The sequence below is a fragment of the Petaurus breviceps genome, unplaced genomic scaffold, assembly GCF_028583685.1.
Source record: "Petaurus breviceps papuanus isolate PSGF00001 unplaced genomic scaffold, PetGlider_PUasm1.0 90466, whole genome shotgun sequence".
Taxonomy (NCBI): Eukaryota; Metazoa; Chordata; class Mammalia; order Diprotodontia; family Petauridae; genus Petaurus; species Petaurus breviceps.
Window position 1 is genome coordinate 3,333,035 of NW_027187260.1, and position 22,609 is coordinate 3,355,643.

Consider the following 22,609-nt stretch of genomic DNA (forward strand, 5'->3'; position numbering starts at 1 on the left):
TTGTTCAACTGTGAAATTATCTCTCATTAAATATTCACATTAATTATTTCTATAATAAATACCTAATGCACAAAGAGAGTACAACTAAGGAGAAAAACTTATAATAATAACAACACTGTAAAGACAAACAGCTTTGAAAGACTTAAGAACTCTGATGAAACATGCTACTCACTTCTTGTCAGAGATTTGATGGACTCAGGGTGCAGATTGAGATTTATTTTTATATTATCAATGCAAAAATTTGTTTTGCTTTATAAATATTTGTTACAAGGGGTTTGTTCTTCTATGATCAGTGGAGGGAGACAGAAACCATAAATTTTTGTTATTTTGTTATTTGTTAATTTTGTCAATTTAATTAAAATTTTAAGAAAAACAAATAGTTAATGTAGAAAGGGTCATACTTAATAGTAGTTCTCAATATTTTTCTCTTTTCTTCTACTTCATTTTATGACATTAAGTTGTAGTTTTCTTTCCAGTACTTATACATAAACTTGTAACACTAGAATTGTAGACTAAAGAATTCTCTTCTAAAAATTGTGAACCAGGGCGGCTAGCTGGCACAGTGAATAGAGCACCAGCCCTAGAGTGAGGAGAACCTGAGTTTAAATGCGGCCTCAGACACCTAACACTAGCCATGTGACCTTGGACAAGTCACTTAACCCCAATTGCCCTGCCCTCCCCCCTCCAAAAAGAAAAAAAAAAAGAATTGTGAACAATTTTGTAATTTAACTCACCACACACAACACCATAAGCTACCATTTTTTTTTTTGCCATTTAAAATGCAAAACTTTCTTCCCCAGCTCCCAGCTAAATTTGTGCTTTCTTTTGACAAATCTAAGTTCCACTTAAAATCATGATAAATCATATTAGGTAAAATGCCAATGGTCAGATTTCTACATCATTTAACAATACTTCAACAATCTTCCTAAAGGAACATCCACCCAAAATTCAGTTATATTCAAGTTGAATCTCTAACTGAATGTCAGTCAAAAAATGAGAATATTTCATTTTCCCCCATAACTGCTGTTATGTGCATTTGGGGGTGGGAGGTGAAGACGTAATAGAGGAAAGATAATTCATAGAACAAACCAATTAGACCTTAAAGTGATTGTAAGGTTTTAGATCACATGCTCAGTCCTATGCACGTTTTGGTAGCAATTCATAAAGAATAACTTTGTTTACAATTTGGCTATTTTGAATCTGATGTCTTAGTTGTATGCCTAATGTAGAATAAGTAAATGCCTTTGGAGGTGGGGAATAGTTTAATGACTCCTGAATATTAAAATAAAAGCATGCATAAATATGACAGAAAACCACTAAATAGATTAAAAATCTTGAAGCTATTTCAGTCTACATGTGTATGGTTTTAAAATACATTGATATTTTAACTGATTTCTTCATGCAGTTTTTTTTTCCTAGTTTTAAAAGTGTGTGTGCAGAACAGCTGTATTAGAAGTTACATTAAACATGTGGATAAGAAAATACTGGTAAATTTTATTTATTTATTTATTTGCCTTTTTGGAGGACAATTGGGGTTAAGTAACTTGCCCAAGGTTACACGGCTAGTTTTTTTGTGTTAAGTGTCTAAGGCCGGAACCGAAGTCAGGTCCTCCCGACTCTGGGCCAGCACTTAACTCACTGCGCCACCTAGCCTCCCCGGAAAATTTTATTTTGAGAAAACTTTTTCTTTGATCAATTTCCATGGTAAAAACTCTTTAACACCTAAGGCATCACATAACCTTAGATAGTTACAAAGGTATCTACATTTAGCTATTTGGAGTCTAATGTGCTTTTATGATTTCTGAAAAGTCATATAAATTCCAGAAAGCTATTCAGATCCCTGCCCCTAAGTCAAAACAAACTGCATTGAAAATAATTGATGCTTTGGCAAAAAGAAAAGTAAGATGGGCATTAATTAAATCAAGGGCATTATGAAGATTTATTAGCATGTCTTAAGTTTGGAACCATATTTAATCTTTCTTTGGCTAAAAGATCAATGTTTATGACCTTGTTGCTAAACAGGATATTTTCTAATGTCAAAAAGGGATGCAAGGTGCTTACTTCTATGAAGTACTAAATCAAGAATCTGGTTGCTGTAACTTTGAGGGTGGGGAGAGGTGATTATAAATCACCTATACAGGCACAGTTCATGAAAACTAAATTCAAGAATCTGCCCATTGTAATTCATTGCTATGGAGTTACATCATCATGGAATCAGTGAGCAGTCAGACCTTTGAACATTTGTTGTTAGAGTGGAAACTATTTTAACTAACTTTGCCCTTTACAGGGTTCACCCAAATTACAAGTCAATAAGAATAATAAGTGAAAGAATTGTCCCATAAGGCAGACCCTATGACTTAGCTTCCAAAGTGCTTCATCTCATGAGATGTTTAGGTGAAGTAAAATGTTACATATATAAGGGGAAGTCACACATAGAAATTCTGATTCAATGTTTCCCAATTGTTGTGGAAAAAGAAAAAAAAACATGAAAATGGGAATAAAGAGGGATACTTTGCATAGTACTTGTCAAGAGGAAGGATAAAGGCTCAAAGATGACTATACGTGGGTGATATTAAAATGTGATTTTATTGAAATAAATACATTATACCAGACACAATTCAAACATTCTTGTATCCTAATTTCTCCTCACTTATCCTCTGCCCTTATGGAGCTTATAGTCTAGAGATGAAAATAAACCACAGACATAAATAAATATAATACATAGTAGCATTCAACAAGAGACACACAAAATTCTTGCTTAGTTCAGAGGAAAGAAAATCCAGTTTCAATTGAGGAAGTTGTCCCTTGTCCCTAAGGAAATTAAATCCTCTAATAGGAGGAAACAACAAATACAAGGGAATGGCAGTCAGGGAAGTGTAGTGGACTGATCTGGAAATTCATACGGATGGTGAATTGACCAATAGGGCAAAGCAATGGTAGAAGTAGATTTAATTTCTGTGCTTGAAGCAAGAGGTGAAAAGGAGGAGAGGGGAACATTTGTGGCAAGCCTAATGGCAAGATAGCTAGAGTGGGCAATTGAATGGGATACGCAATGTAGAAAGGACAGAAGCCAGCTAGAGAGAGTAGACTACATAAATTTCCACTCACTTTCTTACCAATCAGGAGAATTTAACCTCAGGGCAATAATTCCAAAGCTGAATAAATTAACTTCACCAAGGATCAGGGACATGGCTTCTGGAGGTCTGGGTTCAGAGCTACTATTCCAGGTAAAAAGAAGGGTGGTAAAAGGGCTGACATAAATATGGCCAGGGTGGTCTACTAAATCAGATGTGAAACATGTTGTTGGGTCAGTGATTAGGTTAAATGAGTTTGCACTGATTGCCTCATTAATGAAGAAAGCTAATTTCCACAGTAGGAACTCCAAATTTGAATGAATTCACTTCTCCAGGGACTTGGGAGCAAGTTTTCTGGGGGTGCTGCTCCAGGTTGGGAAAAGTGGCATTATAGCAAGACTAATGGCAAGATGGCTAGAATTCAAGAGACCTGGTAGTCTGATCTGGACTGAACTCAGCCCAGTCCCCTGGTAGTTTAGGTTAAATATTGGAATAAAATAAGATACTCCTAGGCCATTTAATAGTTAAGAAAAGGACATTTACTTAGTCATAGCATGAGAAGTTACCATTTCCTAAGTAATTTAATATAAATCAATTGCCATAATAAGGAGGCCAAAAAAGAGCCTAAAAACCACCTCAGCCAGCAAATATTCAACCTCTATGCCAAGCAGAAAAATACGATGGCAAAGGGTAACAATGATTGAATATAAACTCATTTAAAAAATCTTAATGGGGGGGGGGGGTTGATGATGGAAAATTATATAACCTCATAAAATTTCCAAAAGGAATAGAAATCAAGTTTACAGAAATCATGGTGAAAGACTCCACTAAACATAATCATCTGAGGTACTCAAAGTTAGACTGAAAAGAAGACATCAAATGAATAAAAACAGAAAAGATTTGTAAAGATCAATATAGCAAACTGTCTTCTTTATCAATGATAGTAGAGTCACCACTAATATCATAGACCCAAATATGGTACATGAAAAAATAGAAATAAATCAGTAAATAAAACAAGGGTGGGAAGAACAGCCATACTAAATCAAGTTTACACAGAGAAGATTTGTATTGGAAGTGACACAATTTTGAAAGCATTGAGAAGTTAAATCCTTAAAAGTATCTGAAAGAGCTTAAGATATCTAAGGCTTAGAAGAAAATCTCTGAACATGTTACCAAAAAAAAAAAAAAAAGTAACTTAGAGATGGTCAAAAGGCAATTTATAAGTCTGCTTTTCCAGCTTGTTGTAGGAGAAATATCCTAACTCCAGGCCTTAAGCAAGTTAGATTAGCTTTTCTTTTAAAAAAAAATACAGAAACCATTCCTGAGACTTGATAGACTTAAGGGACTAAAGACATCACCTCCTAATCACTTGAGAACAAAAGAGGTATGAAAATTCAAAGCATTCTCTCAGATGCTTAGCTAGCAAAAAACAAAAACAAACCAATGGACAGCTAGGCTAAAAGAACTCAAAGTGTCCTTAACACATATCCTTGGTGTATATCCTTTTCTTCCTATGACTAAATAAATCTTTTTTGTTGTTGTTAACTGTTAAGTCTCTTATTTTGTTCTAATATCAAAGATAAACTCCTAGGGGACTGGCCAAGTCCAGAATACAGCTCTACAATTTTTTAATAAGAATAATCTGCACAAACATAGAAGAAAGCCTTTATGACAGTATTATACAAAAAGATAGGCTTTTACAAGTGTTATTATATAGTAGGTCTCATCTTTATAGTGCAAAATTGATTGAAAGCATAGTGAATAGAAAACTCCACTTATGCTCATTAATTATTAACTATAAGAAAATCATCTGACTAGAGCAAAATGCCACCTTAACAGCTTTTTCCCAATAAATGTTTAGCATGTAATGCCAAATATTACATAATTCCTTGATATGTTTAACAATAGGGATTGTTCATCTGACTATTTAAATCCATTAAAAAAAAAGATTCATCTTTACCAAAGGTATTCATCTCTGTCATGGAAATTCAATGCAGAGTCCAAAGGGAAAAGGGATTCCATATAGCTGGTAAATTCTTCCAGATATTTCTGTTTGCAGATGAGATTGTACAGATTATATCATATAACAGAGATAGTAAAACCTCCAAAATGAGATGTATAATAAAAGAGTTCAGCCTTAACTTCCAAGAAGGAAAAACCAAGTAGCTGAGGGGAGAGAAGGGGGGAATGCTAATTGTTCAGACTATGGTATGTATCTGGATAGATAATCCATAGAATTGGTCCATCCACACATGTTCTTTGAACCCTGTGAATGGACAAGGAACAGGGATCAGAACTGAATAAGAAGAGAACAAGTTGGATTGACAAGTCTTTAGGAAATTGCACAGTGCTTTTAATGACCACTAGCTTCTCCCTGAAACAAAAAGCCATCTTTTAAATAATAGTAATAGTTAGCATTTACACAGTGCAAATCACTTTACAATTATCTTTTATCTTCACAACTACCCGGAGAGGTAGGTGCTAGTATTATCCCCATTTTATAGATTAGGAAACTGAAGCAGGCAAAGCTTGAGTGACTTACTGAGGGTCACAGAGCTAGTTAAGTTTCTGAGACTGGATGTGAACTCAGGCCTTCCTGATTCCAGGTCCAGTGCTCTCTCCACTTTGCCACCAAGCTGATTAAATAACAATATTTATCTAGTCATGCTTTATGGCTAGTCTCCAAAGCAGTAAATTTGAGGGTCACCCAAAGGGCAATAGAGAGGTAGACAATGGCATGACTAGGTGGCAGCACATTGCCAACCAAGGACTATGAAAGAAGGTTAGCATCAGAAAGAAATATAACCAGTCACATAACAAGGATGAGGGATAGTCAATGGATAGTCTACTGGTTTCCACACAAAGTTAAGTAAACCAGAAGAAGGGCCCTAGCAACTTGGGTAGACCCACATGGAGAATTTATGGGAGGCCATAGACAAGAGCAGCATAGTATAACTACTCGTGAATAGATTTCAACCTGCAATGTATGAAAGAAAATTGACATCAATGAAACCACAGAGTAACAAAATATGGAAGTACAATGAAGCACTACAAAAACATCAAGAAAACTGAAAGGGTCATAGTCAAAGATAAAAATGGAAGCAACAATTTGTAAAGATTAAAATAGCTTATTAATCTTGGTTCTCAGAACCCATTTTTGTTGCTGTCATTCATTTGTCTGACTCTTTGTGACCCTAATGGGGGGGTCTCAAAGATACTGGAGTGTTTTACCATTTCCTTCTCCAGCTCATTTTACAAATAAGAAAACTGGGACAAACAGGGTGAAGTGACTTTCCCAGGGTCACACAGATAGGAAGTGTCTGAGGCCAGATTTGAACTGAGGAAGATGAGTCTTCCTGACTTCAGGCCCAGCACTCTATCCACTGCACCACCTAGCTGCCCCAGTGTTAATCAAAGATATGCTTAATATTCAATGTGATAAATTTGTGAATGAATGGTGAAGAATTATAGAACATGTATTGTAATTATGTAAATTCAATGCCAAATCATGAAAAATAAGTGAATATAGCATCAAGAGGGCATATTGTATATTAGTTTTTTAAAGTGATACTGTATAGGCCAATACAGTTAATTAGTTTTCTTTGTTCCAATTAATTTTCCACATACATTTGTACATAAGAAAGGGGGTTTTAATATGTCAATCTGTATCCCAGGTCCATTGTATAAATAAAGGAAGCATGGCAGAAGAGTGAATGGCAGGGGTAAGGGTACAGAGAGGAAATGAGAGGAAACAGATCAGCCAAGAGACCAACAGCTGGAGAGGAGAGAGCTCAGCTGGGGTATAGAGTTCCCACGATCTCTTCTGCTCTTCTCCTCCCACTCTCTTCCTTTATTTACAAAGGGGTAGAGAGAAGGCAGAGGTTGACATATGCCTACTGAGGTAAATACTGGACTCTGATGACCTTGTGATAGCCTGGTGTTTGCCTTGATGACTTTTGCCAGTCTTCTACTTATTTCTCCTATGATTAGTGGGGTTGCTGCATTGAATAACAGATTACAATGAGGGAGATTGGACTAAAGAATGCAAGAGAATACAGCATAAAGATGTAACTAAAATAGTAAACACATTCCTGCAGCTCTTCCAAGGATATCTATCTGTAACCTGTGCTAAAGAGTTTAGCTAGAAAAAGGGCACAGCAATGCTTAATTAATGTTGGGAACAATTTTTTTTATGTTAAGTACTGAAATTTTTTTATTGATTTCAAGACCAAAAGAAGGGGAATTATAAAGCAAATGCAAAGACACCTACTAAACAAGGATATAATTACTGAGAAAGTATATCATTGTAAGCAAGCATTCCTGGCTTTTGGCTAAACATCTGTACTAATTGGTCTCAATGCTAAATATATCAGGCAAATTTCCTTAATCTTAAGAAAAAATGTTCTTTAGGAAAAATTTCCATTTGATTTCTTTAAAATGGAAAGTATTTGAGGTTGAAGTGCTTTCAATAGGTTTCTACTGTTCAGTTTTGGAAAACTCGATCCTTTTAGGTCTCTTAAAAATTTTTTTAAAAACACAAAAAAGGACCATCTCTACATTATTTGACAAGTTATGTAGGAAGAAAGCTTTCTCAAAAGTAAAAGATGAAAAAAATTAAAAAAGTAAAAGATGATCAATTTTGAGCTGTCTTTGTTAAGAAATCAATCTTAATGAATCTAAAACTACACTCTCCCTCTCCCCCCCCCCCTTCTAGTCTCCCTTGTCTAATAATCTGACTCATGACAAATAGTCAAGTGCATACATAATGAATTCTCTACTGGAAATTACACTGCATAGGTTCTATTTATCATATTTTCGATGGGAGAAGAGGAATAGAAATCTATATCTTAAAGAGGTTTCCAGAATTGAAATGAGGAAAATAGACCAGAAGAGTTAGTGGTTTTAATTACATCAGAAAAAAAAATTAAAAACACATTTCCTAGGGTTTTTGAAATTTTACTTCAAGAAATATTGTTGTTTCTAATAGCTATACTAAATTATAACATTTATAGCCTTTGAGGTCAAAGGTGAATGAAACCCTACTGATTTTCCCCAGGTTACTCATAGAGTTAATAAGATGATTTGGAATTCCATTTATGGTTATCAGAAACTTTTAGCCATATCCTTATAAGTTACCTTCCAAAATTCCTGGTCAAAGTATTTAATGATCAGCAGCAGTGAAGTGGAAATCCTTTCTTTCAGAACAGCAGGATATGATAGAGAAAGAAAACTTGGATGAAGCACATATTTATTCTGCAGGCAAATTACTAAAGTTTAAGTATTTAGAAATACTGAAAATGTTTTCTCTTCACCTTTCTTTGACTTACTCAAAAATCAAAGAAACTTTTATGTTAAAAATAACTTTTAATATTCCTCATAATGTTTTGCCTCTCAACCCATTCAAATAGTGGCAACTGCTTTATCCCTCTTTAATAAATTTGTACCCCTTAACTTAATAAAAAAAATACCTCACAGGAGATATGTATATTTCCTCAACAACTAACTACAAAGGAATGGAGTTAATTTTCCCCCTATACTACAAATTTGCCACAAGAAATATTGTTTAAAATAAGTGAGCCATCATCTGAAGTTAAGAAATACATTTTGGCTACACAGATATTTTCTTTGAAGTGAAATATGATCCATATTGCAATCATGTTACTAATATGAGAATTATTAAGCATTTTTAAAGTCATCTTGATAACTCTATGTGTCAAATAAATAATTATTTTTCAAAATGGGGTAGGAAGGATAGCATATGATGAATAAAAATAGTTTAGGAAGAATTGTTTTAAAACAAGCTCACACTCGCTGGGCTTGCTTGATGTATTTAAATAGCAGAAGATGATGAGAGTTAAGAAAGAGAAGTGGCACAGATGTAAAATGAGAGGAAAAAAGCAGATTCTGGAGTCATAAACATATGCTAATGATTTCCACCCATTAAATAAAAGTAATAAAAGAAAATCTCACTCTATGAGCCAGTCAGACAAATAGTCTTTTTGAAGGCTGATCAAATGTTTGATGGTAGCACTTACCACAAAAAAAAAAAATTACCTACAATTAGAAATAGACTAATAAAAGGAGGTCCAAAGTAGTCAAAGGCAGCAAAATAGAAAAATGAAAAGAAAGAATAAATATCACTTTTAGAATTACTTTTGAATGTGGGTGCTTTAAAAAAAAAAAAAGGAAAAAAGTGTCCAAGAGAATTGAAGAACAGTTAAGAGTTTAGCAGTTAATTTCTAAACTAGGAGGAGTCCACCAAAAGAACTTTGGGCATAAAAGGCTAATTGTCTTGAAGGACAATAAATGTTGGGTTACATTTTGGTTTCTTCTACATATAGCCAAAAAAAAAAGTCTTTAACATAGAATTATAATATGAGGGTAAACTGGTAGCCCATCCAACTCAATAGTCTGTCTCTTACAGTGGTATCAAGGGGTATTTGGACAGTTGTCCCCAATAACTTCCAAAGATTAGGGAAAGACCCTGAAAACAATCCCAGTTTTCTGTAATAACCTATGATAATAATAATAGCTAACATTTATTTAATGCTTTAATGTTTGGAAAGTGCTGCACATATATTATCTAACCCTGTGAAGTCATCATTATTATTATCCCCAATTTACAGATGAGGAGACTGTTTGAAAGAGGTTATAATGACTTGCCCCAGTCTTCCTGACTCCAAATCTAGTGCTCTGTTCACAACCTCATTTAACTGCCCCTACAATATGACTGTCTCTCAAGATCTCCAGATACTTCTAATAAGAGGATTTGGGTTCAGGTCCTTGTTCTGGTATCTACTACATGTGAGCCCTAGAGTAAATCACTTTACCTCTATTGGCCTTGATTTCCACATATGTAAATACAAGGGCTGGAGTAGATGATTGCTAAGGTCCCTTCCAACTCTAAATCTATAATCCTTAATTTAGCTCAACAAAAGCTCAGTTACATCAGTGTCAAAGAGGCCCACTGCCTTGACTTTCTGGAATTTTAGGCATATTATCATTCGCCTCTCAGGGGAAAAAAAGCAAACACTCCTTTTAAGTTCTCAAAACGAAAATTAAAAGCAGTAAGCAGCCATACCTGGATTAGTAATGAATGACAGCAACGCAGTCTGTAACTATTTAGTCTCATCTGAGCCGGAAGGAATCTCAGTGAAGGAATTTTCTGGCTGGGTCTCTGCCATCTGAAAATTGAACATTGACCCACTGAAAGTGGAATGTATCTATGCAGATCCATGGTAAAGTAGAGGCTTCTATGGCCAAACATTTATATGAGATTCAATAAAGGTGGGCAAGTAGGAGTAAAGTTTTCATTCGTTTGAACAGTATCAAAAATAAATGACTGAGCTAAAAAATACTCTCACCCTCAAGTTAAGATACACTTTTTAACAAAAGATCCTTTTCCCTCAGAATCCATGTTTTCAAAATATTAAATGTTTGGTTAGTTTAGGTTTCCTGTTGCAAGCATTTGCATTCCTTTTTGAAACTAGAAAATGATCAACTTGTCTCAGTCACTTATGTGGAGAAAAATTCCATTCTTATTAGATGGGAAATGTTCTTTCTAGTCACTAGTGCTATATAGCTTTCACCCTTTATTATTAGGGAATGGTATTCTCATTCCATCATTCATAATCTATAAAAAATATTCTTTAAAAATGAAGTAATGCTGCTTTTTAAAAGGATAAATTTTATATTCCAGAAATATGTTAGTCATCTCTTTGAATTTTGTTACATTAAGACATCTAAGTACTATGAAAATCAGAAAACCCTTTACATTATCAGATTTAGAGTACAGTACTTAAAAAGTACCTTGATTCTAATTATTCTGATTATTTCATAGTCATTATTTCAGGGTATTTCAAAGAATAAGATTCATTATTGAATAAAATATATGCCTTTATAAATCAAGTTCAGCTTGATCTTCATTGGTCATTCAAGGGCCATGTCCCTTTCCAAATGCCTGCTTTAGGATACTTAAAAAAACACTGCAGTATATTTTCCCATTGAAACAGTTCTATGAACATAACTTAAGCATTAATGAGTTACATATGTAAAACCAAGAAGGGGGGGAAGTCTATGAGCATTATTGCAATCTCTGCAAATCCCGAAATGATGGCAAATTATTTACACATATATGTGTAACATGTATACATGTGTATAATATGTATATACACATGTATTTAATGCATAAACATAGACATGCATGCATACACACACAAAGTATGTTAAAATTACTAACCCAGAGTTAAAAGACAAAAAGCTAGCAAGTCCCCCATAAATTATGCCAAAAGCAGCATATGGGCCAGTCTCTAGTAATGTGCTACCCAAAGGCTACTGCCATTCCAGATTCCCCAATATGGTCTCAAAATCATTGCTGCTTTCCCCAACTATTGCAATAGCTGAGGATGCTATGAGCAGTGGCACATACTGAACCCATTTTTCCTCTTGTGGTAACCTAGCTAAATAACTGATGGGTTGATAATGGCAACAGTAAATGAATGTTTTATCAATTCACTGCTGATTTATTCATGTAATTAAAAAAAATAACTGGAGAAGCTTGTGATTAATGGATTAAGCACATAACTACAAGCTAAAGAGCAAGCTAAAATCCAATTTAATTCTATTAAAGTAAGCAGAAATCAACATACTAGAATTCATATCTCAGTCAGTGGAAATGGTATTTATGGAAATCACTAATTTGGGAAATAGATGATTGCTCAAAACCGTCCTCAAGTACTGATGAATGTCTCAACTAAAGGAAAAAGATATCACTTGCAGAGAATCAGAATATGAATAGGACTTTTACAAGCAGCCTGAGACCAGGAACAGGTCAATAGAAGATAGATAAAGAAAGAACAACATATCAAGGAAACAAAAACTTGAGAAGAGGCTACAGAACACAGGATGAAAAGAGAAAATAAGACAATATTCAAAGAAACCCATAAGCAAAACCTATTTGATCCTTATGTGTAAAAGGATCCAATGAAATGAGGTCCTTTGAAAAATCTACCAATTTTTTTTTAAGTAACAGTATGTGAGGGGTGACATTGAAGACAATAATGGTATCAGAAACATGCAAAACCCCTATGACTGTTTTTATAAATAAATGGTAATTTTAACAAAATTTCTCACTGTGCTATAACTCAGGTACATGAACATGTAGAAGATATGATCATTTTGCAAATCTATGTCTTTCACTATTTTCAAATAGTAATTGCACTTTTTAATCACCTTAATCTCATTTCCATGATCATTAAAGAACTCTATAAGTACCTCATTAAAATATCACATTTTTTTCCCTACTTCACTCCTGTCCAAATAAGAATATATAATAATAGAGAGGATGAAGGATGGAAGAGGGTTCAGGGAAGAGTGGTTACAAGAAGACTCAGTGAGGGTGGCCATGACTATAGAGAAGTTTTTTTCTTAAACTTTACTATTTCTCCCAAGCAGCTGAGTAGTCATCTCCATTTCCCTCCTTCAGACTCAGATTTTCCCAGAAGTATTAAAGTACAGTTATCCCTTCCACATCGTGGGGGTTGGGGGAAAGGCACCTGCCATGATCTGGAAAATCCACATAAAAAATTTTGGCCCTCCTTTCATACCAGAAAAGTCTGAATTATTATGGTATTAAAAAATAAAATATATTGATATTATACAATACATATATTTTATGCATTTCTGAGTTTCTAAACTTTTTCTGTGTCATCTGCTGGTCTTCACATGTTGTCTGAGGTTTCTGAAAACTCCCCAAAAATTCTTATTTAATTTCCTATGCCAACTGTATTTATAAACCCCACTAAATGAATTTATGGATCAGAAGGCCCACAGAGGAATGGTGTAGAATGGGTCCCTCCTCAAGGTATTTGAGTAGCAAGTGTTAAAAATTCAACAAACATTTCTTGAATGGCACCATGTGCCAGTCACTATGATGGATGCCAAAGAAAATACTAAGATAAACAAGATACAAGAACATGGTCAATTTACAATATAATATAAAATATAACATAAAGTAGAGTGGAAAATACAAAACAAAGTTCTATAAGAGGTTCTAATGAAAGAAAGATCACTTTTGGTTAAGAGAATCAAGGAAGAAGTCATGAAGATGGTATATGAACCAGAAGGTTGGTGAGAATTTTAATCAATAAACCAAAAAACCAACAGGCAACCAAAACACACACACACACACACACACACACACATACATACACACACACACACGCATGCACTCAAGCACCCACGCACAAAAACTATATGGAAAATAGATGCAATTTCAAGGGGAATCCGGGAAGGCAATGAGAAAAGGCATTTCAGGCAAAGGAATGAGGTAGAAGGGCAAGGGAACAGAAAAAGATGAGGAAGCTCAGGACGTGAACAGGCAAAAGCAAGTTTGACTACAATGTAGGGTATGGGAATTGTATGAGACAAGAGTTGGAAAGGTAGTCAGTTGATGGGGATTGAGCAAAAATTGATAAGCAACCAATGGATAGAAGGCAAATGACAAAATAGACAATTTGGTTATATAAAATGAAAGGGCTTTCATACTAACAAAATCAACACAACTGGGATAAGAAGAGAAACTATTGAACAGAGGGCAAATCTTTGCATTAAATATCTTTGGCAAAAGTCTGATATCTAAAATATTCAAGAAAATTATAAAAATGTATAAAATTAGGAGTCATCCTCAAATAGATAAATGGTCAAAGAATTTGAACAGTTTTTTTAAAAAAATAAAAGCAAACAATCAATGACCATATAAAATACTACCAAATCACTACTGGGAGAAATCAAAATTGAAATAGCTCTGAGGTATCACTTCATGCAAAGCATATTGGCAAAGATTACCAAGAAACAGAATTACTGAAGTTTGGGAGGAGGAGGGCATACAAATGCCAATGGATTGATCCAACCATTCTACAAAATCACTTCAAAATATAGAAAAGTCATTAAAATTTTGACCCTATAATCCCACTACAAATCATGTGAGAAGATACTTAAGGCAAAGAAAATCCAGCAGGTCATTGCAATAGTCCAGGCTGAGGTGATAAGAGTCTGAACCTGAGTGGTACCAGAGTCAAAGGGAAAAAGGGGATAGATTCAAGAGATGTTATAAAAGTAAAATCGTCAAAATTTGACAACTGATTAGATGAGGGAGGCAGGGTAAAGGAAAGTTCATTAAGATGTACACAGAATCCTGATAATGATAAGAGAAGAGGATAAAAAATTATACGTCATATGTCAAAATTAACTGAAATGTAAATAATTATACTTAATGCAAATTTAGTTGGTTGTATTTCTGTTCAATATTAATATTCCAATAAAAAAATTTTAAGGTAGTTGAACTCAGATTAAGATTAAATATAATGTCCAATCTTTGTTCTAAGAAAACATGATGAAACGTACTACCTTCTTCTAAGTGTAAAGGTAGAGACATAAAAGGTTCATATGATGTCAGAATTGTTACATTAATTTTATTTACTTTCCTCTTTCTTACATTGGAGGAGGAAGGTTCTACTGGCTGTGGGGGTGGTGGAGTATATATCTGTAAAATTGGTCTATCTAACAGTACAGGCATACCTCAGAGATATTGTGGGTTCAATTCCAGAACACCACAATATAGCAAATATTGCAATAAAGTGAGTCACAATTTTTTGGTTTCCAAGTGAATATAAATTTTGTTTACACTATACTGTAGTCTATTATATCTAAAACGTTGTACATACCTTAACTAAAAAAAATACTTTATTGCTAAAAAAGAAAAGAAAATACACTATTATCTGACCCTTCAGTTGAATCATAATCTTTTTTTACTAGGGGAAGGTCTTGCCTTGATGTTGATGGCTGTTGACTGATAAGGGTGGTGGTTGCAGAACGTTGGTGTGGCTGTGGCGATTTCTTAAAAAAGATAAGAATGAGGTTTGTCATATAAATTTACTTCTTTCATCAAAGATTTCTCTATAGCATGCAATGCTGTTTGATAGCATTTTACCCACAATTCTGCACTTTCAAAACTGGGAGTTAGTCCTTTCGCAAATCCTGCTGCTGCTTTGTCAACTAATTTTATGTAATATTTTTCAATATTATTATGTCTCAAGGAATAGGGAGATCCAAAGAGAGGGAGAGAGGTGGGGGAAAGGCTGGTCAGTGGAACAGTCAGAACACACAACATTTATCAATTAAGTTCTCCATTTTACATGGGCACAGTTCATGGTGCACTAAAGCAATTACAATAGTAGCATTAAAGAACAATGATCACAATAATAAATATGATGATAGTAAAAAAGTTTGAAATATTATGAGAACTATCAAAATATGACATAGAGACATGATGTGAGCACATCCTGTTGGGAAAATGGCCCCAATAGACTTGCATGATGCAAGGTTGCCACAAATCTTCAATCTGTAAAAACAAAACAAAAATAACCCACAATATCTGTAGAGTAATAAGGCAAACCACAATAAAATGAGGTTTGCCTTACAAAAGGTAGTGATAGATCTTTTAAAAACAAACACAATGATATTTATTTAGTTAGTTGTTAAAGTATTTTGCATGCATTTAAATGTAAAATGTGTACATAGAAACATAACATATAAATAAGTCAACTGACATTGGCTCTGAATACGCATCTAGGCATTTTCAGTTGAATAGTTTCCAGTCATGGTCCACACTCGTTGCACTGGTTGCCAGCTGTTTCACTTTAGTTATTTTTAACAATAGAGTTTTGTTTAAGCTGCCTTTTCTAACCATGGATAATTTTTTTTTAGTTACATTGATCTTGAAAGGTTTATGGTATACAGATTTGGTCTATTGCATCCCAGCATGGTTTTGATTTAGGAAGTCTTTTTTTCAGTGTCCTGTGTTCATAAGTAACTGCATCCTTCTCAGATTTCCAGTAATTGGGATTTTTCACATGGTTGTCAAGCAGGAAAGTTGTAGAGGAATGTCTGCTTCAAAGCCATGCACTCTTGACATGGTGTTGCTCTATGATTGAATGGCTGAAATCATCATATCACAGGTGTGAACCATATAAAAACCAGATGCTTGGTTACTTCTCAAATGCATTAATCTGTGTTTCTAAAAATCCAAATTGATTACCAGAATTAAGTCATAGAACCTGAGGACTCACACACATAAATAAAAAGATAAGGGAACACAGAACCAAAATGCTGTTTGAGTTGTTAATATGAATTGGACATCACACTGTCTACATGGTTAAACACATATTATGTAAGACTAGTTACATAACATATCCTTAAAGAAAGGGCTATCATGAGGAAGCAGCATAAAGGCAGCTAGGTGGTTCAGTGGATACCGTGTTTCCCCAATAATAAGACACTGTCTTATTATTTTTTGGACAGAAAAACACCAGAGGGCTTATTTTCAGGGGAGGGCTTATTTTAATGAACACTGACAGCAATTTTAATAAACAGGTAAATGTGAACAAAAATGTACCTTTATTCAATAAGCAAATCACTGGGGAAGAACAGGATGACGCGCTCACTGATGCAGCTCTGATTGGATGCAGCTCGGAGCGTGGCGTGTGTTTCACCTGGGAAGGGGGGGGGGGACGGTGCATACAGAGGGTACCGTAATGTAGCGTGTAGCGCAGGGGATCACCTTCACTACAGTAGCAATCTCAATAGGGCTTATTTTCGGGGGAGGGCTTATTTTAGAGGAATCTTACACAGTAAGGGGAGGGCTTATTTTCGGGATAGGTCTTATTATCGGGGAAACACGGTAGAATACTGGCCTAGAATCAGGAAATCTCCTCTTTCTAAGTTCAAATCCAGCCTCAGACATTACTAACTGTGTGAACGAGCTGGAGAAGGAAATGGCAAACCACTCATACTTTTGCTGAGAAAACCCCAAATGGGGTCACAAAGAGTTGGACACAACTGAAACGACTGAACAACAACAATATGAGGAAGAGGGATCACACTTCTTTGGTTCCAGAGGACAGAACAATGAGTAGAAATTACAAAGAAACCTAATATCAATAGTAGAAATTACAAAGAAACCTAATATCAATAAAAACATTTGAACAATTAAAGCTCTCCAAAAATAGAATGGGCTATCTTAAGAGATGGCAGGCTTCCCTCACTGGAAGTCTTAAAGCAGAATGTAAGTGAGCATTTGGCACTTAGTCACAGTAAGTATTCCTTTCAGTTACTAGTTGGACTAGATGACGGCTGAAGTCTTTTCCACTGCTCAAATTCTGTGATTCTTTGAAATACTGAGGGCATCATGTTTTTGTTGATAGTTATTAAGTCTAAATATTTCAATTAAATATGAAAAAGATGCCATATCAGTAGAATTCATACTCAGAGCAATTTTCTTGCATAGTGAAAAGGAGATTGCTTTGCCTCATCCAAACCTTGGTGAACAACAGCAAATTCTGGTTTAGTGGGGAAAGCACAAGACATGGGTTATGACCCTGATTCAGCTACTAACTAGCAAAGTGACCCTGGGTAAGTCCCCTAATGACAGCAGTCAACTGTCCTAAACTGCTGATCCAATCTGGTACACATAGATGAAAACCAAATACTATCACCTTAGACAAAACATAGGCCCACCAACAGCCTATACTATCCTAATTCTTCAAAGTAGATTTGTTAGAGAAGAGCTAACATCCTGGTACAACTACTATGGTCTTTTACTATCAAGAAAATGCCTTTCTTTAAAGTAGGAAAATGGAGAGTGAACAAGAACTATGGCAACCATATAGCCATGACTTTCCAAGATAGTCCATATGGCCATGACTTTCCAAGATAGTCAGTCCATATGGGAAGAAAATAAAAGATGCTTTTAAAAATACTACAATGGGGATGGCTAAGTAGGGAAGTGAACAGAGCACTGGCCCTGAAGTCAGGAGGACCTGAGTTCAAATCCAGCCTCAGACACTTAATACTTACTAGCCATGTGACCTTGGGCAAGTCACTTTCCCCCAATTGCCCTGCCTTCCCCCCTCCAAAAAGCAAAAAAAAAAAACAAAAAAAAAAAGACAACATCACAGAATCAAAGAATCTCACAGTAGGAGAGGATTTCCATGGCCTCATAGTTCAACCTATGAACAAAAAAGAATTCCTACAACATACTTCATAAGTATGATCATCCAACCTTTGCTTGAAGACTTCTAAGGAGGATCTAATATGGAAGATCTCATTCCACTTCTATATAGCTCTAATTGATAGTTTTTTCCCTGACATCAATGCAAATATTCTACCCATTTCTCCTAGCTTTTGCCTCTTGGAAATTAAAAAGAACAAATCTAATACTTCCACATAAAAGTCTTTCAAATACATGAAGAGAGCTATCATATTCCTCCTTAGCCCTTTTCCAGGATAAGCACCCCCAGGTCCTTCAACTAACCTTCAGGTGGCATGTACTCAAGGCTCTTCACCATTCTGATTGTCATCCTTTGGAAACTCTCTAATGCTTATCTACTGTAACAGGGCACGCAACCAAAAAGACAAAGTTACATGGAAGAAACTCTTCCATTATACCCCTGAAGATAAACTCAACTTTTGCTTTAAAGATGAACCAAAAAATGACTTGAATTTTCTGTGTGTATATCTATATTGTTTTTAAACAGATCATTTAGATTATAATAAATATAACTGCAATTTGTGCATCAATATCTGTTGCAAAGGAAAGAGGTAGAGAAATTCTATAAGAACTAAATTTATCCAAATGAACTCAGCATATGCTTTAATATTTAATATTTGGAGACTTTGATACAGAAGTGGGCATTGGAAGGGCATCAAAAATATATTGGAAGCATCATTCAGAAGGAAAGACTTGCCAAAGTCTTATATATTATTCAGAATCCTCAAACCCACATATTATGAATATTTTCTTCAAGAAGGGAGTTGGGAGGTATTAGATAGGTGAGTACAATTTCAAAATGAAATTGGTTATATATTAACAGGCAGAAAATGACTAGTGACTGATGTGGGAGTCACTTTGCATTTTCTAAAATTTATTTTATTTTTAATTTATAGAATAAAATAAGCATTCCCATAACATGGTATAATAAAAAAAAAAAGATGATTGCACATGAAACTGCAAATCTATTATGTACAACTTGCCATTCCTTTTAAATATATAATAAAATTATCATGTAAATGTCTTTTTTTCTTTTTTTCTTTCCTCCTCCTCCACCCTAGAGATGGCTCCCATTAGACACAAACAAGTATATTTGTAAAATTATTCTATGTATACTTCCATTTATCAGTTCTTTCTCTGAGTCACTTTCCAAAAGAGTAGTCTGTGTATAATCAGACCCCCAATTTGTCAAAGGAAAGCTCAAAATCAGCATCAAATTAGAGTAAAGAATAAAAATGAGACATAGCATTCACATTATTTAAATAAGTTGTTGACACTAAAAAAAGGGAAATAGATACATGAAAATAGACTACCACCATTTTTAAGTGTCTCCTTCCAAACCTCCCATTTAAACAATAATTTTCCTCCTCCCCCCCCAAAAAAAAAACTTACAACAAATATGGATAGTCAAGGGAAGAACATTCCTCATTGCCCAAATCCAAAGATGCAAACCATATTCTGCATTTTGAGTCCATCATCTATCTGTTAGGAAATGGACAACACACTTACTTTGTTCCTTTGGAGTTATCCCTTGTCTCTGACTTGAATAGAGTTCCTTTCAAAACTGTTTTTCTTTATAATATTGTTGTTGAATAAATTGTTTTCCTTATTCTCCTCACTTTATTTGGCACCAGTTCATGCAGTTCTTCCCAGGTTTCTGGGGAACTGTCCATTTCATCATTTTATAGTATAATAATATTCTATTAAATCATATATCATAATTTGCTTAGTCATTCTCAAATAGGCAGGTACCCTTTTTAGTTTCTAGTGTTTCACTACTATGAAAAGAACTGATTTAATTATTTTATACATATGGATCCTTTTCTTCTTTCTTTAATCTCTTCAGAATATAGTCCTAGAAGTGGTATAGGGGGTCAAAGGGTATACACAATTCAGTGGCTTTGGGAACATAATTCAAAATTTCTTTTTTGAACAACTATACTAATTCACAATTCTACCAAAAATGAATAAATAATAATAACTATTCTTATGATAATAGCTTTTATGTAGCAGCTACTACCTCAGGCACTATGTCAAAGCACTTTATAAATATTATCTCATTAGATCCTTGCAACAACTCCTGCAAGGTAGGTGCTATTATTTCACAGGTGTCAATTTCACAGTTGAGGAAACTGAAGCAAACAAAGGTTAAGTGACTTGCTGAGAGTCACACAACTAGTAAGTATCTGAGGTCAAATTTGAATTCAGGTCCTCCTGCCTCCATGCCCAGTGTTCTACCTACTGTACCACCCAGCTGCATCAGTGTGCCTGTTTTTCCATAGTCCCTCCCACACTTGTCATTTTTGTTTTTTGTCATCATTACTGATTTTATGGGTATGAGATAAAACCTGGGTTGCTTTAAATTGCATTTTTCTAATTATTAGTGACAGCATTTTTCATGGTTTCACAGTTGCCGATAATTTGGAGTTCTACCTTTCAGAACTGCCTGTTAATTTTCTTTGACTCCTACCACTTTCTAAGAAATTTACTGGTATAAGTTAGTTGACAGCTTAGCACAGTGCCTGGCACATTGGAGAAACTTAGCAAATGTTTATTGACACAAAAAAGAGACCAAAAAAACCTAGAAATCATTTCAGTCAACAAACACTTAACTTCCTCACCAAGTTTAGAAAAATATCAGCCAAGAGCAACAAATTTAAAATATAAATTAATTCATAAAATCTTACAAAGGAGAAATGGTAGATGATTATGATCAGTAGTTGTCTCATAAAACATCAAGAAAGTTAAAGAAAAATAAGTTTACAAAAAGTTTAGCAAAAGACTCAAGTCAGATCATCTCAAGAGCATTCTAGAATGAGGCAAAAAGGAACAAAATGAACAGATAAAGAAATGACAATACTTCTGTAACAAACATCTTTTTCCATCAATAATATTAGAGCGATTACCTTTGAATACAAATATATGTGGAAGTAGAAATGACACCAAGGAAAACAAAGATGGAAAGAAAAGTTGGACAAGATCAAGTATACCTAGATATAGAGGTGACCATTCCAAGGGATCAATTCTTAAGCTATATTAAAGAGCAGATGACACCAAATACTTGAGGAAAAAAGAGACATCATTACTATCAAGAAAAGTCAATAGAGAAAATGAATAACCACTGACCCATATGCATTACAAAATCTTTTTGAGAATGAGCTACATATTTGTGAAAGGTATGAAAAAGAACAGGTGTTTTGCAAATACATTCTGTTGTTGTCCAGTCATTTCAGACTCTCTGTGACGACATTTGGAGTTTTCTTGGTAAAGCTACTGGAGTGGTTTTCCATTTCCATCTCCAGCTCATTTTACAGATAAGGGACTAAAGCAAACAGGATTAAATGACTTGCTCAAGGTCATACAACTAGTAAGTGTATGAGGCTGGAATTGGAACATGGAAAATGAGTCTTCCTGGTTCCAACCCAGTACTCTACCCACTGTACCACCTAGCTGCCCCCAAATATATTCTATGTAGATATTGTAGATAGAGAGCTGGCCTTGGAGTAAAAATAAATTAATGAATGAAAAAGAATTTATTATTCACTTACTATGTACCATGTATTCTGCTAAGCATAGAAATACAAATGTAATAGTGAAGGTGGTTCCTGCTCTGAAGGGGAAATAACTTCCCATCAAGGGAAGTTAATTCCTCTAATAAGAGGAAATAACACATAAAGTTGAGTGGTGATCAGGAAGGAGCATTTTGGTTCAGAAAGTAACATGAATAGTAAGTAAAGTCATAGGAGAGTAAATTGACACATGCCTTCCAGTAGTAATGGCAGCACTTATTCAATTATAGTTCCAGAACTAGAAATTAGGAAGAAGGGTAATAAGGAGACAAGACAACTGGTAAGAAGATAGCTAAGAATATAGATGAAGCTAGCCTTACCTGATATGGAAAGCCATAAGGGGCATTCATAAATCAGGAAAGTTGGGGGTGGGGGTATTGTTTATGGAGGGAAGTCCAAAGGAAGTTCCCTGAAGGCATGGTCTCTGGTGAAGGCAACAAGAAAGCTAGCAAAGAGATGCCTAGGGAATAAAAGAGAACTTGAGTCCAAATCTCACATTTGCCCTATACTGGTTTTGTGATCCTGGAAATCTCTCAGTGTCCTTACACAACTCCCTAAAACCAGTTACAGAAAAGGCAAAGATATTCATTGGTAAGTGAAGTTCTTCACCAGGAATTCTTTATATTGATGAAACCACTGGTCCAGTCCAAAAAAAAAAAGAAATCTATATCAGACCATAGACTTACACTCACATAACTAGTGTAGAAAATATAAAATGTCAATGTCATTGTGCTTATTTGCAGATTACAGAAGAGCATCTCACAGAATGGAATAAAATTCTCCCTTAAAGGCTTCCCTCTAACAAAATATCACCCAAGCATATGGTCAAAAGCATATAAGATTTGTTGAACACTGTAACA

The 22,609-nt window shown here is 34.8% G+C and overlaps 1 protein-coding gene across 15 annotated transcripts in view; it reads right to left on the reverse strand.

The window, feature by feature from the left end:
• Positions 1–22,609, reverse strand: part of DISP1 (dispatched RND transporter family member 1) — a 238,302-nt gene that overhangs the window by 159,624 nt on the left and 56,069 nt on the right. For 7 of the 15 annotated variants that reach the window (XM_069062616.1, XM_069062630.1, XM_069062619.1 and 4 more), the window contains exon 2: positions 10,156–10,258. The exons of the other annotated variants lie outside the window; for them this stretch is intronic. In XM_069062616.1, the coding sequence (XP_068918717.1) occupies positions 10,156–10,206 (51 nt within the window). In that variant the 5' untranslated portion in view covers positions 10,207–10,258. The remainder of the gene's footprint in view (positions 1–10,155; positions 10,259–22,609) is intronic. 15 annotated transcript variants of the gene reach the window in all.